This window comes from Uloborus diversus, chromosome 4 (genome assembly GCF_026930045.1).
Source record: "Uloborus diversus isolate 005 chromosome 4, Udiv.v.3.1, whole genome shotgun sequence".
Classification (NCBI taxonomy): Eukaryota; Metazoa; Arthropoda; class Arachnida; order Araneae; family Uloboridae; genus Uloborus; species Uloborus diversus.
Window position 1 is genome coordinate 96,226,505 of NC_072734.1, and position 19,887 is coordinate 96,246,391.

Consider the following 19,887-nt stretch of genomic DNA (forward strand, 5'->3'; position numbering starts at 1 on the left):
TCGTTAATTTATTTATTTTTTTATGACGTTACATGGAAAATTGCTTGTCCGAGTTTTTTTTTTTTTTTTTTGCCGTACCCTGTATTCTTCAGAAATTTACGAAATTTTGTGTTCAATATAATAAATGGATGGCAATTTATTTGAGTGAATGGGGTTGTTTCCATCTGTCAAAAGTACTATTTTTAGCAATGAAGTTAATAGAATGAGCAAAAAAAAAACATGAAGCGAGGAAAATCTTTTATTTTCCAAACGTTTTAATTTTTAATTAATTTTTTTAAATGTCCGATTTTTCAAACAAGGCGTGGTCTTTATTAGGTTGCAAGTGATGAACTTTGAAGCGTACTCCACTGGCGCGCTGAATGCTGACGCTTGCTGTCTGACGCGTTTCCAGCTTTTGATAATTCAGAAACGAATTAAATATTGCGCTCTACGCTTGCTATCAACCATATCATTGCCAATGCATGTGAATAAAGATGGGAATTAAATATTGCGCTCTGCGCTAATGGCATTAGTGAATCGCATTTTGTCACTTCTGATGTCATGTGCAGAAGCGTAAAAAATGAAATTGCACCGTTTTAAATAGTTGATAAAAATATTAAATTTGGTCAAATTATTTAAAACATGGTTAAATCCTACGTTTTAAAGCATGCTCTTTCAGAAGAGAATACTTTTAAAATTTCGGGAAGTACCCCATTACAACATCTGACACGATATTTTTTAACGTTCATACTGTGATTACTTTTTATATTTTTCTTGTCATTTTTCTCAAAGGGCAATTATTTATTGTTTCATAATTACTTATCTTTACATTAAAATACTATTGTAAGTAAATTTTACTACACATTGTGCAATTAACTTAGGATAACTTTACAATAATTTTCATTAATAACTAGTAACAAAAATGATTAAAATGAAGAGAAACCGTTCACCCCTCAGCAACGTTTTTTTCCGCGAGTTGAAAGGGTTATTAGAGGAATCCGAGCCGAAGCGGAGAGTATTTACATGCAGCTGCTTTCTCAGCAAAAAGATCGTGATGAAGGAAAAAACATATGTACAAAGAAAAATTCGTTGAAACGTTCAACTCGAAAAATCGTTGCTTCAAACTAGTGCGCAAATTTAAGCCACTAGTTAGAAGCAAGGTTTCACTTAGCGTTTCTCAATATTTTGAGTTAAAAATTAGTGAAGACGTGTTTAATTAATTATTTATTTAAAAGTTGGTTTTAAACGAACAATTATAAGTTAAAAATAGATCGAATATTGTCAATCATTTTATCTCAAAGCATATGTTGTTTTAAGACGCAACAGATACTGTATGTAAAGTGCATTTGGTAAAGAGCTGCTATATGGATCGGGTAGGCATTGTCAACATTCCTTTTTGCCTGACGAAAAGTAGTACGCGAATCTTGTTTCACTTTGAAATTTAAACATGGCAAGACTTTTGAAAATATTTTCTTTTCTACATCTTTTGCAACAGTTTCCTTGGATACTTCTTGTACCAACTATAATTAAGGTTTGTTTTTCCCATCCCGAAAAAAAAACCAGCAAGAAAAAACGTCCCAAACAAAATTTCATTTCGTCCACTTTTTTCAACAAATTGAAAATGCAAAACTTAACAATAATAAATAAATATATTTTTCTGATTTTAGGAACATTTTAATACCAAAACATCACATATACATGTGTATGAAGATGAAGTCAACACGGTGAGAAATACATGCAATATACCGACAGCCCGGTTATGTTATCCAGAGACGGCAGTTTCGTCCTTGTTATGGACTCATCAGTGTGGAATAGTGAATAACCGACCTAGAGACAGATGTCATCTCGTTGAAGATGAGAGTGCTGCCAACAAAGGGGTAGACAAAGTAAATGCACAAGGACGGAACTGCAATCTATGGATGCGATAACCAAGTTGTCAGAAAACTGGATGCATTCCTGTCTTCGCCCTGGTTTAGGAGCGGTAACTTACTGCTTAATACTATGATAAATAGTTTAAACGAAAAGTAAAATAATAATAATTGAACTCGGATGATCGGGATTCTACTGTAATTAGTACTAAATAAAAAGAAAGGGTCAGTCAGGCTCGGTTCCTGGGGTAGGCGACATGAGCAACCGCGTAGGGCGGCAAATTTCCCGATGGCAAAACGTAAGAAGGCAAAATAATTGAAAAACTCAAATTTGTTCCTTAGTTGTTTTTTCCCCTCTTTGCAACTCAAATTGCAGCACTGAAGTTACGTGAAAGTAGACTCCATGATTTAAGAAAATAAATATATACAGGGTGTTCCGTTTTAACCTGCAAGACATCAAATTTCGCAACCGTTATTCCTAGATGCATACTTCCAATTGCAAAAATGTTCAAAATCAGCTGCACAGTTAAGATATTGAAAATTTGAAGCAAAAACGGATATGAGTCAGAAAATAAAAAATTTAACTTTTTATACGGGTCCTAGGTCCCCCAACTTACACTGGTGTGCAAAAATTAAGGACGAGACTTTTTTTTTTCAATATAACTTTGTACAAAAGCTTTCCAAATCAACACATTTAATACCGTAAGATCCCCAATACGTAAAGACATGTGTAATGTAAGCAACACTTACTAAAAGAGAAATCAGAGGGATAAAAAGAAGCTTTATTGAAAAAGTAGCATGGAGCGCAATGCGACTGAAGGCCGAAACATCCCTGTGATGGGTGTCCAGCAAGAAACATCCGGTCTTTAGTAGGGGATATGATTTACCACGACTGCTAGGCAGGTTTCACAGCGTCTGCCTATGCTGAGAATGAGGGTGTCAATGAGTTCTTGAGGCATTGCTGCCCATTCGTCTTGCAGCGGAAATCGAAGCTCCCGAATCGTTACTGGTGGTAAGATACGAGTTGCCAAGCGTCTGCCTAGAAAATCCCATACATGCTCGATGGGATTGAGATCCGGAGATCGTGCCGGTCAATCCATACGTTAAATATCCTCACTCTCTAAGAGCTGTTCGGCAGCTACTATGCGATGACATGGTGCATTGTCGTCCATGAAAAGGAACTGCGGACCCATAGCGCCTCTAAAAAGACGCACATATGAAAGAAGAATCTCGTTACAATAACGGGTCCCGTTGACTGAACCTGCGTAGAAGAAGTGAAAGTCTGTTCAGACCTTCACTTCCAAGCATGATGCCTCCCCAAACGAGAACACCGCGACCTCCATACCTGCTCCTTTCAATGATGTTCGAGGGATGATTGCGGCTTCCCCGCTCTCTCCAGATGAGTATGCGATGAGAATCGCTACTCAGACTGAATCTGCTCTCATCTGTAAAGAGTACTCGTCCCCATTCATTGTCTCTCTAATGCCGGTATTCCCGGCATCACAGAGAACGCCTTCTCCGATGGACAGGCGTTAGAGGTACACACCGTATAGGGCGTCGTGCAAACAGACCACCACCGTGCAGTCTTCTGGCCACGATAAAACGCGATATCGGTCGTCCAGTCGCCTGTGTCTAGCTATTTCTCCCGCTGTCTGCCGCCTGTTTCTTCTGGCCTGTAAGACAATATACCGGTCATCTGCGGGTGTGGTTCCTCGTGGACGACCACTACTGAACCCCCGGATAGCTGTTCCTGTAGTTTGAAATTGTCTCCAAAGTCGTGAAATGATGCTGTGAGCAATTCCGAACTCTGCAGCCACACTTGTCACACTGCGGCCTTCCTCCAACTTCCCAATGATTCGACCTCGGGTAAAAGCATCCAGATGTCGTCTGACAACATGCTTTCTGCCTGCATATCTGCGCATGTGCTACTGTACATCACCTTACTTAATCTCCTGATTGGCCTTTCTGTCCGCTCTGCCTCTTCGTTCAGCTGATATGCTAATTTTTCGACTTCGTCCTTAATTTTTGCACACCAGTGTATATCTAGGGAAGTAATCTCCATTGAAAAATACTACTTACACAAAAAACTTGACACTTGTGCGAGCAAAACTCAAGGAGATATTAGAATTTAAAGTTTTAAGGGACCATACAAAAGATGAGATTGGAACTTATCGCTCTTTTAGAGGAATGTCAGGTTGTCGAAGCAAAAAACTAAGTATTTATATTTTTCACTGCTATTCCAAAACAAATTCAAATGTTATGCCATGATACGCAAAAACACACTACAAAACCTCGAACAATTTGAAAAATTGCACTATATGCACACATATAATTTCAAACCCTTGTTAACCGCTATATATTTCCCTCCAAAAGGTGCTACTGATGGCGAGAGTAAAGTGGCGTGAGCCACAAAACGCTGCGTTTCATAGCTTGGTGAAAATTGGTAGTACAAATGTCAAATGTTTTTCAATGGAGAAAATTTCCCTAAATATAAATAAGGGTACCTAGGGTCCGTATAAAAAGTTACATTTTGTATTTTTTGACTCATTTTTAATTTTACTTCGAACTTTCAACGTCTTAACTCGGGCCGTAAAATTAAAATTCGAACGGTTCGGTTCTTCTTTAACGTTCGACCCCCCCCCCCCCCCCCACGTTCCTTCGGGTGCCCAAAGACCTCCCTGCCAAATTTGGTCAGGATCCAACCAAATTGTGGATTTAATTTTTTCCAGGTGATTTTACAGCCTTTTTATTTTATTTATTTATTTTATTTATTATTATTATTATTATTATTATTTTTTTTGAAACTCGATGGAAATGACACACACACACGCACACACAATATAGATATTCTATGTTTTATTTATATGGATTAGTATTCATGAGACAATTTGGAAATATTTTGTGTTATTTTAATCCTAACAGATGCAAACGTTCGTTTGTTACTACCGCCTGGCCTTAGAGATGAAGAAATGGTGAAATATCCAATGGTTATCAATGTGTAAGTACACACACTTTTTTTTTAAAGATGTTTGTCGATTATAATTGTTCGAGCATTTAGCACATTTATTCATTAGTAGAGACTGGGTTATATTAATAATATCTGCTGCAAAAAGAAAATATTAAACAACTAGCTGCAAAACCCGGCATTGTTTGGGTTATGGCGAATAAATTTTAATCTTTCCGTCTCAATTTTCGCATACATGTCTACAATAAATTGCTGAAATAATTGCCGACAGTTTGAAATATGATTATATTCACCATTTCTAATCATAATTCGATACGCATAAAATTGCATAGCTGATACTTTTTTGGCAGTTTCGACACCTGTAGCGGATTGATTTGTTGAATATTGAAATGATGACCATCCTCACCTTGCCAAAAAAATTAGCGGATACTGTAGAGCATCATAACTGCGGTATGTTTCAGCAATACGTTGCAATTTATTACTTCGACGTTGAATAATAATATCACGATGACTATATTCATTATCAACAATCACAACGGCAACTTCGTTCGTTTGGGGTGCATTGAACCTTCTTTCATGCTGACCGGCTGGTTTTTTATCTGCGCGAATGACAATCTTATAATTATCTGCTACTATTTGGTCTAAAGAAGTCTTAAACTCATTGATTAGTTGATTATGATTATGAAGTAACCGTTGTAATTTTTGAATAATATCTCTTTGTAGTCCTTGAATATTAGAGCAACGTTGATCTGTTTCAAGTTTTTCATCTCCAATAAAATATATTTGAAGAAATTTTGGAGTTTCATCGGACATTGGCAGAAGTGAGCCTACTTGGTGATAAATTTGACCTTGAACCTTAAAAACCGGACTGAAATTTTCTTCATGGCATATTAATGAAGCTCCAAATGAAGTCATTTGAAAACAACGGTTGTATCGACGTATATTTTGTAGAAAATGATTAGAGTCTGGTGTTTTTCCAGTCATATATTCGAGTAATTTTGGTGGTGGTGCATCTAATGCCGGTAAATTGACTTTACCACTCGAGCAGCACATACCAGCAGTTTCGATTTTAAATTTCTGAGCATGACAATACTCACATATCGTATTCATTTTTCCGATGGCAATGTTTGGATGTTCACTGTACTGTTTTTGCAATCATAACTGAAAGCCTGGAGTTCTAAGCTGCCTAATTGATGTGTAGCAGCTTGTCGTTGGCGTAAAGCAGACATTCTTTCGTTTTTTCTTCTATTTTCCAGTTCACGTTGATCGGCAAATTGACGATTTCTTAGTGATCTCAGTAGATCGGGTTTCTTCATTAGTGTTTGCTCATTCCTCTTCAGTTAAATTTTCTCTAATTCTTTTTACTCCTTTGCGAATAGTCGAAAGACGTTGTTCTCTTTGTTCTCCTGTTTCAGTTTGACGTGCTACTTTTCTTCTTTTTGAATCCAGTTTAGGTTTTGAAAATACTTTCTTTCGTCTTGGCATTGTAAATATAAACAGTGTAATATGATTACTCAAAACTCATATCTGGATTGGTACACGAAGATAAAGCTACCAAAAAGTCACTAACTTTCGGTTTATATACCATCGAATATTGAAATTTCTAGTACCAGAACAGTCTGGAATAATCAAATAGACTGTTCCTCCTCACTTGTCAAAATCACTTGAATTTATATGATCACTGTTCACTCTTGACTCAATTAATCTTTGCGCGACTCTAAGCACGATTCAACTGACAAAAAGTTAATGACTTTCGGTTCATATACCATCGAATGTCGAAATTTCTAGTACCAGAACAGTCTAGAAGATTACAAATAGATTTTAGCAGTTGTCCACGTTTTAGAACTATCTAGGTCATTCTGGATATTTCCAGAACTTTCTAAAACATTCTAAGTCGATTATAACGTTCATAGACGTTTTGGAACTTTGTAGATAATTCTAGAACCTTTTAGAACTTTCTAGATCATTCTGGAAATTTCTAGAACATTCTTAGTCGATTGCAGCGGTTGCGCATGTTTTGGAACTTTCTAGATCATTCTAGAAATATTGAGAATCTTCTAGAACAATCTAGATCGATTGAACAGTTGCACATATTCTGGAGTTTTCTAGACTATACCTAAAATTTTATGAACTTTCCCGTAGTTCTCATAAGTTAGAAAAGGACAGACATATACTTTTTCACATTTTTGCCACCCACAACCACCCACTTCCAGCCACCGCGACCAGACTCCCTTATTCCCACCAAGGGACCAAGGGGTGCTTACCACTCCAAGCAGAAGTTGTTTGGAATTGGTGGTGTTAGAGAAAACCCTGTTGGCACACACACACAAATATATATATATAAGATAGATATATGCTTTTCGCAATTTCCATTTTATATTGCTTGTTTTTTCTTTTGAATACTATATATATATATATATATATATATATATATATATATATATATATATATATATATATATATATATATATATATATATATATATATATATGATTTTTTTCTGATAAAAATATAATTCTATGTTTTCATAATTATGTAGTTTCAATTGTCAATCGGCGATTATTAAACTTTTATCAGTCAAATAGCTGTCATTTTCCTCATTCCATTAGATATGGAGGCCCAGGAAGCCAGCTTGTCACAGATCGTTTCTCCGTGCATTGGGGCAGTTATTTGGCAAGCAGGAAGAATTTTGTATATTCTTGGATTGATGGTCGAGGCAGTGGGAACCAAGGTGACAAGAGGCTGCATGAAGTCTATCGCAGACTAGGAAGTACTGAAATCCAGGATCAGTTAGCTGTTGCTAGGTTAGTAAAGCATAACCTCGTTATGGCACAGAAAGAAGGAAATTTAGAGGAAAATTTTTTGCACCTAGGTTTTAGAACAGTGGTTCCCAACCTTTTTTGGCCCATCCCCCCTTTCGGAAGTTAAATTACACCTATCGCCCCCCACGTTCTTCCCTTAAAAACACAAATTAGATGGCGCTATTTTAGTGCAGATTAATGTTACTGAACGCCTAATTTTAGTTTAAAGCTTCAAACAGTGCACGATAAAGCAATAATTAGCTTTAAAACTGAATTTTTTATTCTTAACCCCTTCCCCTCTCCCTCCTCCCGAAAAAAAGAAAAAACGTAATTTGAAGTGCTTTAATTAACCAACGTCATTTACTTCTTTTTCGAATTCATATCTAGCTTTCACACTACGAAACATGCACAATTAAACAGAAATTCACTAAATTAAATCAAACAATAGAAACTACGTACGGTTTATGCGCTGATTGCAAGATTCTGAATGACAAGTGATAAGTAAATGCAAAAATCCATTCCTACACATATCCATCCACTTTTCATGTGTTAAATATATGCTGGCGCCAACGGTCAAACAGTGCTTACAAGATTTTTTTTCTTCCTCGTGAAAACAGTAATAAAATAATAGATATTATTTTTCGCTACGGGGATTTGTTTTAAATCCGAACAGATTTGATTGAGCTGTAAATCACACATGCCTTATTTTCTGGGAACGACTTCCTTTGATTTGGCGTGTCATATGCTTGGTTCGGTATTACACAACATAGGTATTCTGAAAGATATTTCTGAATTGTGTACCGATTTGTTTTAATAAATCTAGTTTTTGAAAGGTCAAGAATTTCCCATTACCAGGTATCCGAATACCGGTCGCCCCCCTATCGCCCCCGAGAAATTCATCGCCCCATAGAAGAGTTCGATCGCCCCCAGGTTGGGAATCACTGTTTTAGAACAATAGCTGTATCGTGAATGCGGGCTACTAGGCCACATTTTGGTACTTTTTTCATCTTTTCTCAATAATTTTGTTACTATTCCCGTTTTTAAGATGTGGAAACTCTTTTTACACGCCTAGAGATTTCTTGATTTAATTTCTGTTCTGTTTTTCTGTTTCTTTGAAAAGAGTAACAAGTATTAAAATATTTTTGTAAGAGACAGAAAAAAAAGCTGATCATACATTCTCTTTTCTGCCTCACTGTTTGTATAGTGTTATATTGATTCTTGATTTAGTATATTCCCTAGTTTGCAGAAAATAAGTCAGAGCGAAGTTAACAAGTTATTTTGAATTATTTCTTGATCAGTTACAGGAAAAAGCAATGTGTTTTTTATTTAACATTTCTAAAAACATTTTTTTTTTCTTCTTTTCTGTGTTAAGACTTTGGAAGTAAGTAGGCACAGCTGTATTTAAATTTAGTAAAGTACAATGCTTTTGTAAAGGCTATCAAAATTCAAATAACATTTTTTTTTATTAATTGTGTGTTAACAAATTAGTTATTAAACTGAAAGTATTAAATTTAATTTATACTACTTAAAAATTTTAAGAACCCCGAAGTGAGCAAAATTTATAAGATGTTTTAAATGAGTTTTAAAAAAAAACATTTGAACCGATCCGACTAACCCTGATAAAGCAGAAGTAGTTAAAAATTATTTTTGGTGACATATCAAAAAGATACACGAATGGTTATATTTTTCGATTCCGTGAATTGATTTGCATTAAATTTGAACTAAAAATAAACTTCTTTTTCCAGTTATCTGAAAAACGAAGTACCCTTTATCGATCGGTACCGTACAGCCATTTGGGGCTGGTCCTACGGTGGTTACAGCACAATTATGGCATTGGCCACAGATAGCCAGGTTTTCAACTGTGGCATTGCTGTAGCACCAGTTACTAGTTGGCTTTATTATGGTAAGAAAATTAGAATGTCCTTTATTTTATAAAATATTTTTTTAACGCATAACGTCTATTACAATGATTTTTCTTAGTGCTTAGTCATCGAGCTTTGTAATTGTTTTCAGCTACACATAGTTAAGCGAATTAACAAACTCTTTTTTTTTTTCCAAAAGGCTGTTACAACAAAAATTGAACTCATTTTTAAATAAACAAGTGATGTAAAGTAAAACCCCGATTTTATCTTTCGCAAGAGACTGGATTTGAATAACGTAAAATACGGGAAAAAGTAAAACACAGAAAGCAAAAACCAAGTAGAAAAAAAAAAGACGACTCTTTCAAAAAGTATAATATTATATGTTTTACGAAAGGAACGTTATTATAACATACCATTTTAGATCATTTTAAAACGTTTAGTAGCGAATCCGGGCCTTTAGAATGAAAATAGTCAGTAACAGTGGATTGTTTTTTAGTCGTTGAGTTAATGCAGCAGCTTCCAGAATTGAAATACTTCGCAAGTTTTTTTCCTGGTCTTTATGGGAAAGAAAAATATATTTCACTATTTTTAAGCTCTTCAATACAATATTGAAAGAAGGGACTAGGGTTTCCAATTCCGTATGGAACCAATCCCGGGGGATTGACATAATTCTTCACTAAGTTAAATTTTTAGGTCAAGAAAGAAAGGTTGTGCGTTCTAGGAAGGACTGCTATTGTTACATGAATTAGTCTTTATTTCGAATTCCGTACACCAATTGTAGAGTCTACAAAGTCACATCTCAAATAGCGACTATCGTTTGGTACTCAAAAGTGTACTTTAAAAAAATCCAAGGCTTCTTAACAAAACATGTTTGCGCAGATTTTTGCACAAAAATTAAGAGCTTGATGTGACTTCAGCAGTTGATTTTAAGGAGATTAAACAATTGTGAGAATATAGTAAAATATCCCCATAAACTTCACCACCATCTAAAAAAAGTTTCTTCTTTTTTTATGGGGGTCATGTTTGGGGTTCTTGTTCCATGAACTTCAAATTTCGGACAAAAATGATGTCTGTTTGATTTGTGTATTGCTCTGTCCAATTTATTTTGCCTTGTTGCGTCATTAACGTTGGTTCATCAGTGCGTTTGATTTGTTACAGCAGAAGGTGAACGATGACTGGGTAGCAGTCTCAATAAAAGTTTTTGAATAATCCCGCTAATTTTACTTCTCACACTTTAAGGAAACAATCAAAAACTAGAGCAGCTTAATGTGCTGCACTCTCATGCGAGTCATCTAGTGTTTCATCCAAGTTTCTGTCACCTCTTTTAGAATCGTGCCAAAGAGATTGAAGATTGCTTAGCTAATTCATTCAACATAATTTTCAAGGTACCACCCACATTTATATTATTAGCTTCACGGTGACAAAGACATCGACAGGCTCTTCCTACAGGTTAGAGAGCATAGATAAAAAAATGTCAGGTTTTTCATTGCTTTATTATTCGGAAAAAAAAAAATTGTGCACTTTTAGTAAGTTTAACGTATCGAGCGCATTCCTTAAGTTTACTGAAGCGTTCCAACATGCATTCAGGCTTCTCTAGCAGATTTTGCATTCTGTATTATATTTCTTAATTTATTCTAAAGCACAGTCTTTTGGTCTCAATATTTAGTGATGGTTTTCGAAAAGGCTTATAGTTTTTACGCATTTTCGCAATTGCTGAACGTATGGACGCTAAAACCTGGAATGCGAATACCAATTCTTTCTCAGAAAAATTGTGAAACATTTGCATGCGAAATCAATGCGGGATCGAAAACCCCTCGGGATTTTGCTCTGAATTCGGCTAAATACCATGCGGAACTCAGGCTTGGAAACACTAGAAGAGACGCGCTGTGCTTCCGGTTCTTGTAGTTCATCTTCATTGGCGGGTGACAATTCCATAACGTAGTCTTTGACGGAGAAAAAGCATTTCTGTTTTCGTTGATTAACTTTAAACAACGTGGATTGTTCAGTAAGTTACCGCTAATAAGCACGAAACTGCAGTCCTCAACTGGAATGACTGAGCTGGTGGTGTATTTCATGAACATGGATTGTATTTGAAAAAGCACAAATAAACACATTTCTTATTTTAGAACATTTTTTTGCTTTTTTACTTCCGATGGGAAATGGAAAATGCGGGAAATTCGTAAATAACAAACTTACTATTCAAGTTAAATTAACATTGTTAGTTTTCGGAAAAACTGGGACCTGGTGAAAAAAACGTGAATGTGAGAAAAACGTAGAGTCGGGTGACGTAAAATCGGGGTTTCACTTCACATCTTTTTAAAGAGGAAGTCATTATTTTTAATTAAAAAGAGCCACAACAAATAATCGTGCACCGCTCTGGAGAGGAAAAAGTTCAAAGCTTTTGTCGAAAATCACAAATGAGGAATGGCACCCAGGTTACTATCTTTGGTGAGTTGTACCTCGGGCCAGGAATTTATTTGGGGTAAAAGAATTTATTTGGGGTCTGTTACTTACTTTTTACTGAATTTCAACATAGGTTAAATTCAAAACCTTCCGAAACTACAAGAAGTATGGCTTTTTTCATTTTTTTTTCTGCCTGAATTGACATGGACTATGCCAACTAGATTTTTCCTCTCAAACTTCTAATATAAATATTAATATTAATGTTTGATATTTAGTAAAACTCAGTTACTTTCGTAAGCCTTGCATTTTGATTTGTATATCAGAGTAGTTATTTCTTTCAGATTAGAATAGCAAAAAAAAATGAAATGAAAAACATTCTTTTTTCTAGATTCTGTGTTTTCGGAGCGTTACATGCAAATGCCTTGGCCTACAGACAATTACATTGGTTACGAGAAAGCGGATGTTACAAAAAAGGCTGCAAACATCAAAGACAAGAAGCTCCTCCTGATTCACGGTACAGCTGACGGTAAGATTCTGAATTTGCACAAGAGAAATAAAACTCAAAAATTTCCAAAAAAGAATAGCAAACTGAGGTCACTTACATTGGTTTTAAAAATCAAAAAAAAATCAAAATGTATCTGCAATTTGAGATTGATATTTCTTAGTTGCCTATAGAGATGCAAAAATTTCAGTAATTTTGACAGGGGGGGTCATTCCATGTCAAGTGATCCAAAATTTGAGAAATTTTTTCACTCGCATTTTTGTATTTCTTTGAAATTTGGCTCATCGATTGTACCCTTCAGGGTAATCAAAACAGTCCCAATTTTTAGATTTTTGTCCCTTTTATTTTTTATTTATGAGACTTCGAATTTTAAAAAAACCCTCATTTTTTCATGGATGCTTGAACATAAAATGTATGATAACACAGCACCAAATATAGGTAGAACAATTTGGTAAAAAGTAATTTAAAGTATATTCGTTGCTGTTTAATATGATATGCAACATGATTAATTTTGTAAAAATTTTCATTTTTAAAAATTTAAATTTAGATTTAAAATTTTTAGAAAACATATAATGATAAAAAAAAAACTCCCAAAATGTTTTGTGTATTTTATCTTCATTTGTGAAAAATTTCAAGTTGGGATCTCAAAGGGATCATATTTTTATGAATTTTCAAATAAAATTTAACTTAAAAAATAAAAGATATTTTTCAGATTCTCTATTTAGTCCAATATAGGATTAGTAAACAGGACTATGCTTGAAATGAACTGGCATGAACTTGCAGATTGATACCCCCCCCCCCCCCCCCCCCCCCCCCCCCAACACCACCTCTTTTAACAATGTAAAAAAATAAAATAAAACAAAATGAATAGTAAACTTATTAAAATGTGGTAAATGTTCTTTAAAACAAGAAGTTTATCCCCCTCCCCCCACCCACCCAAACATACAATTAACACTATACTAGTATCATGCCTTACCTGGGGATTGAGTGGAGAATTATTTTTACCCCCTATGGTTTCTTTTTTTCAGTCCAATGGTTTCTTTTTAGATCATAACTTAACAAAGTGTACTTGATTAATTCAATATCTGATAAGGAAAGTTATGCTTCATTGTATCCCCTATCCCAGTACCAACCTTCAATTTCGGAAGGAGGAAAGAAATAGTTTGTCCCAAGATCATAGCAAAATAGTGTTTCCCCCACGTTGTTTTTTATGTTTTTTCCATTCTTTTCACACAAAACTGCAAACAAATCCAAGTATCAGATCATATGTCTGTTCACACGTAAGTCTTTCTACAACATTTGGAGTGCAACCGGTTTTTTCTTTTCTTCACTGCTTGTTTTCTTTTTAATCTCTGTTGTGAAGGAGAGTAATGCAACAAGATATATCTATACATACAGAGGTGTGAAAATTATTAGAATAACTGTGAAATTTATAGTAAATCCTTGTTATATCAAAGACATATTACTTTATTTTACAAATGTTTATACATTTAATATTGAGGGGGATTTTCAAGATTGTTATTTAAAAAACACGTTTTTAGATGATTTATGGTGATGTTCAGGTAGGAAGATACTTGGGGTCATCCCTTGATAATGTTTCAAGCTCCAACTCCAAGCACACAATTGTGAAGTATTTCTGATTATGACAGGTAAAAGGGGGGTCCAAAGGTTCTCCCCTGTGAAAAATTTGAAAATTGAAGTTCGAAAAAAGCAGTTTTAGACAATCTATGGCGATATTAAGGAAAAAAAGAGATGTGGGGTGCCATCCCTTCCAAAAATTTTTGAAATTAAAGCCTTAAAAACGAGGTTGTAGGCTTTTTTTGTAAAAATTGAGTGCACTGCCAATTTCTTGAAATTAAAGCTCCAAAAACATAATTTAAGTCAACCTTCAATGGAAAGGGGGGGGGGAGTTTTGAAGGGGCTTGGGCACAGAAATGTTTCGTAATTAAAGCACTAAAAGCGAGACTTAAGACATTTTCCGATGATGTTGACAAGGGAGGGGGGTCATTAACTCGAAAAATTTTCAATCTGTAGAAAACATAGTTTTAGAAGATTTTTGGTAATGTTAATGGGTGGAGAGACTCGAAGTCCTCCACTGATAAATTTTCAAAATTGAAATTCAAATACCGCAATCGTAGGCACTTTTCAATACTGTTAGAGGGGTAGGGGGTTTGGGAGATCTCCCGCGAATTGAAGCCTTAACAAGGAAATTTTTGAGGTTCTTCGGTAATATTAGGAGGAGGACAGGTTGGGGAAACCTCAGAGAGTTTTTTAAGATCTAAGTCTAAAGACAAAATTTATTCGACCGTGAATGATGATGAATGATTAATTGAGAGGGCATTTCTCGAGGGTTACGTTGGGAGCACTCTCATGCAGTGCAGTCTTACATAATCGTGTGTAGGCCATCTTGAATGACGTAATGGGGTTTGAGAATATTTTCTCAGATTATTTTCAAAACCAAAGTTTTAAGAACTCAACTTCCAGGCCAGCTTTGGAGACGTGAGAAAAAGGATTTGGAGTTCCCCAGTCCATCCTCAGTTTGGCTATGTCCCTATCTTCATTTTCAATTTTAATTATTGATAAGCATATTGCGGGTAATACTTTCTTCCAATTTTCCTTTGCCAAACACAATAATTTGCTTGGATTTCTCATATTAAAATTCTCAATTTCCAGCCTAATATTTTTTGTTTTCTACGGCCCATGAAAAAGAACTTTTTAACATTTTGAATGAATGTAGTAATTTTCTTTGATACCTCAGGTCTTATTTATTCTACTTCATTTTATTTTAAATGTGCCTCTTGCTTCTCTTGATCAAGCTTTGATTTACTTACGATTTTTACGTTCTAACATTTAGAACTTCTGGTGTGAGTATTCATCACAATACTTTGAATCTCTTGGCATTAAACTGTTCCCCCCCCCCCTCTCTGTTTCAAATATATTTCGCCGACCCATGCAATTTTCTCCACTTGGCAACAATTTTCAGGACAGTATTTTACATCAAAAAATTACATATGGGAATGTTTTGGTGGTCCCTATGAAGCCATACTATTTATCTATTTTTTTTAAACTGAAGAATCATGAAGCATGGTTTTGTATAACCAGGATTGCTGAGAGACAAGGCGTGCACGTTTTGTCACCGGTCCTTCCTCCCATTATGCTAATTTTACTCTATGCACAATACTTTGATTTGTGCCGGGGCCCATAGTTTGACTAGATAGACATACCCGCTAGACGGCCTAGTGAACACAGTGCACTCAAAACTTCTTCTTTTTGTGTTAAAAAATGTTTGAAGCGCACATTTCCGCGGCCCTTACTTCGATAATCTTAATAAAAGAGAATCATGGATGTTCCTAAATTGCATCTTAAGATAACATTTTCCATTCAAATTTTACAGAAAAAATACTTTTTGTCACTATTATATTTCAATTGTTCATTTATATTTACTATTTTAACTTTTTAAAATAACAAAGAGTTTCCTTTGTTTGTTGCATTGCTGAAAGGAAATTGGCAACCCCACTTCTGAAAACTGGGTGGGGGGAGCACCCCTCCCCCTCACACACACCCTTGGCGTCGGCCCTGTGTGAGAAGTTGCTTCTTTCTAACCCAGCCCTGGTTATGCTTACACAGCTTTCATCATATTTTTTTCGCTGCGGGAGAGAAAGTATGATAAAATTAACTCAAAAGTGCCAACAGAGGAATTTTCAAAATAAAAAACTACCAAGCAAAAAATTTTGAAAATCTAAATTTCAACATATGTATTTAAGATCTTTTGAATTTTGTTTCGAATCAGTAATAATCCAACGAACATTATTATGATGAACTTTAAACGAAGAAACTTTGGAATTCAATATATTTGAGCACTGTTTATAAAGGTAATGTTACAAGGATACATCTTCCTATAATCACTAAAAATAAAAAATGCTTATTGAATTTGTTTAAATGAGAATATGTCTGCTTAAATATATGTATATACATATGCATACTTTATTTATTTATTTTTCAAATTAGATAACGTACATGCTCAACAATCGTTGATGTTGATGAAAGCTATCACAGATGCTGGAGTCATGTATCATGCACAGGTAAAGATAAGCATTTACAATGTTAAAATATTTCTTATGTATTGAATAAAATAGTTTATAAAATCCAGAAAAGAACCTCAATTCAAAAAATTGTTTCTGCCATTTATGATCCATCATGAGACACGTTACAATTAAAAAAAATTTGAAATTGCGAAAATATTATAAAACAAAGATAAAGTTATTGATTACGAGATAATTGATTAATAAGTTAAGCTGTAAAAAGAGCAAAAAAAAAAAAATAATTACTAAAAAATTCACTTTAATTTCGCGAAAAATGCAGGAAACTTTAAACAACTATAATAAACAGTCTTAACAATATGAGATTCCTAGTTGTGAGTTTTTCATGGACGTGGATCTTGGTTAGTTCTGAAGGCAGAAGAGTTGAAATATAACAATAAAGTACTTCCCAAAAAAGTCGTCTAAAAATTTTCAAATCAGGTAGAGGTTGTTAGGAGTAAAGAAAAGTTTGATTCATTAATTTGAACAGAGCCATGCTTTAATCTGTACACAGGTTTATCTCCGAAACACAAAATGCTATTTTTATAAATTAGTTATTCCTCGGTAGCAGAATTTATTTCAGCAGTCTGTGACACAGATTAAAACACCCAAAGATTGTCTGCATGAAGAACTGAGATAAAATTCAATGTAAATTCATACTTAAAAAAAAGATGCTAAACTTAAAAACTAGTACATACTACCTGTGGATTATATCTCAGAAAATACCCACAAATCTTTACTTGCTAAAATGTAGGAATATGTTTCTTTCAAAAATTTCAGTTTTCCCCCCTTGAATAAAAAGTCTTCAGAATTTCTCAAGAATCTGCGATGCACATCGCAGCATCTTGCTGTTTCTGCCACTAGGAGCCATTCTAAAGGTTAAATGCTAACTTTGTTCAGAATATAACCTGATAACATTACTTCTTTAGGTGTATCCGGACGAATCACATGGGTTGACGAATGTAAAGTCGCACTTGTATAGGACGATGGAAAGTTTCCTAGACAACTGCTTCGGGATTCCTGAAGGCGAGGAAAGATTACCGCCACAGACAGATGAGAGAAGATAGTGACACCCTCTTCTTCACCACTCCTCTACACCTCTCACACAATCAATGCTTTTACCATGTCCAAGAACTTGAAGAACCACCGAGCAAGTTTTAATCCTGTAAATGTTTAAGTGATACGCATGCACAAAGTCAACTTTCCTTCGGTAGATAATGAGACTCAAATTCAGGCGGTAGCCCTTCCGCGCTTGAGAGATGAAAACATGATTTTTCCCTACTATGAGCTTCTGATGCTTATGAGAAAAAGAAGGTCATGCCTCCAAAGAACGCCTAATGATACAAAATGAAATAGAGATTCGGGTGTTTTCTTCCATGGTTATGAAAGTATAACTCAACTAAAATTAGTCAGCAAAAATTATATTTCAGTGCAGGTTGAACAACCACACTAAATATAAAAAAGCCTTTTTATTCACTTTTATGATTAAAGGATGGAATAATAAGTAAGCCTTACTCACAATGCAGAAAGTAGTCACAAGTCTTTCATACTAACAGTTGAGATATTCCCGGCACAAACGAACAAAACTCATTTTGATGATGATGGAAGAAATCAATGAAGTTACGAGAGAATACACTTTCCACTGTGGTTTCCTCACACATGTGTTCAATGATTCACAAAAGCACATTAAAGATAAGGGATACAAAATGAAGTGGTAAGTTGAAAAAGATCAAATAGAGAATCACTTACGTCTATGCATAACACTACTCTTGATGAAGTGTTCACAGTTGTAAACCATTTTTAACAAATTGCATCCTGAGTTACAGCCTGTTAGAAATCTTGAAGACTTAAATAATATGTTAGGGGCATTAATCATTACATAATGTCTTCAAAATGTTTAAGTTATAGTATTGTTTGCCAGGAATATATATTTTTTTCATCCAAGAGGGGAAAAATACCTGAGTGCAAATAATTTTCTTATTTTAATTTTCAAACTTAAACTTATTCAATTGAATTACATTTTCCTGAAATATAGATAGCTTACAAATTATTTTATAACTTCAACCAATTCATGCAGAAAAGTTTTAAGGCAATATTACCGAACCTTCAAAGAAATTCTATAGTTTTGATGGATTAATATTATCTCTTAGTTCAAGCTTTTGTTGCATTCATTTTTATTGAGGAAGAAAAGTTTTCTTGCCTGAAAAGACTTTGTTACAAAAGTCATTAAGGGTAGACATGCATAGCATTGGATAGTTGCATTTCAATCAGGTTCTTCAATTGCTGAATTTTTTCAAGATAACAAATAATGATAGATGCCCAAAATTAAGCCTTGAAAAGCAAAAACTAGGTCTTCAATATTTTTAAGGCTTTGCCTTAGTTCATAAGTCTTATTTATTAATGTACAGAATGAAGCATTTCACACTATAACATAGCATCACATTACAGAAATCCATCATAATTCATTGTTCTCATCATTCTTCATAATTATAGTATATAACAAGTAACTATGTTCAAAAGGTGCGAAAAACAGTAAGGCAATAGATTTATTTACAAAACTTTATGAATTGCTATAATTTAATGATTTTCAAAACTATATAAAGATACAAATAGATACTTTTTGGCAATTGTATTTATTTATTAATTTTTTTTTTAAATTTATTTATTTATTTTTTATTTATTTATATTTTTTTTCCCAAGTTTTTAAAAAAAATCATGTACAAGTACTCTTGTTGGAAAAAACCAACTGCTAGTCAGCAATTATAAAATTTATATTAAAAAAAAGTATTAAGAATCAAAGAACTATTGAATTAACCTTTTTTTAAAATTATTATTTCAATATCAGTATCGTGAAAGAATGCTACTTTAACAACCTTGAAATACATATGCAGGCATTAATTGAAAGTACGTGGATTGCTCTTCCAAAAGAATATGGAATAGGAATAAAACAAATCTGAGAAACGCTTCAGTACTGTTTTAAGTGCTGTTAAGATATAATGTTTACAATGATTTAGAACAATAAGGATATTAACTCTTTCATGCATGCAGTTTTTCCCCTTCTGTAAATAGAATTATATTCCCATAAAATTACTAAAAAGTAATCTAGGGATTTTTAAATTTGTATATTTACTTTTTATGTGATTACTGTGATAACTTGAAAAAGGTTTACAGGAGAATTTTAAGAAAGAACCATACTTAATTAAAATCTTTTATCAACTGTCTAAAAATAAAGCAATTGAGAAACAATAAAATATTTTTTCATTCTAAGAAAACACATTTTCACTCAAATTGAAATCAAAATCTTTAGACATAATTATATTGCTATATCAATGCTTATATACATTTATATCGGAAAAAGTATGCATCAGACTTCTGTTACAATGACTTACTTGGGACCATTAATTTGGGACATTATATGGAATGGTGG

The 19,887-nt window shown here is 34.2% G+C and overlaps 1 protein-coding gene across 1 annotated transcript in view; it reads left to right on the forward strand.

Annotated features, from left to right (window-relative positions):
* LOC129220717 (inactive dipeptidyl peptidase 10-like) overlaps nt 1-17,527 on the forward strand; it is a 354,203-nt gene extending 336,676 nt beyond the window's left edge. Inside the window, exons 16-21 of the mRNA XM_054855147.1 lie at nt 4,770-4,845; nt 7,423-7,617; nt 9,360-9,517; nt 12,268-12,405; nt 16,390-16,463; nt 17,390-17,527. Of these exons, the coding sequence (XP_054711122.1) occupies nt 4,770-4,845; nt 7,423-7,617; nt 9,360-9,517; nt 12,268-12,405; nt 16,390-16,463; nt 17,390-17,527 (779 nt within the window). The remainder of the gene's footprint in view (nt 1-4,769; nt 4,846-7,422; nt 7,618-9,359; nt 9,518-12,267; nt 12,406-16,389; nt 16,464-17,389) is intronic.
* Nucleotides 17,528-19,887: the final 2,360 nt, after the last annotated feature.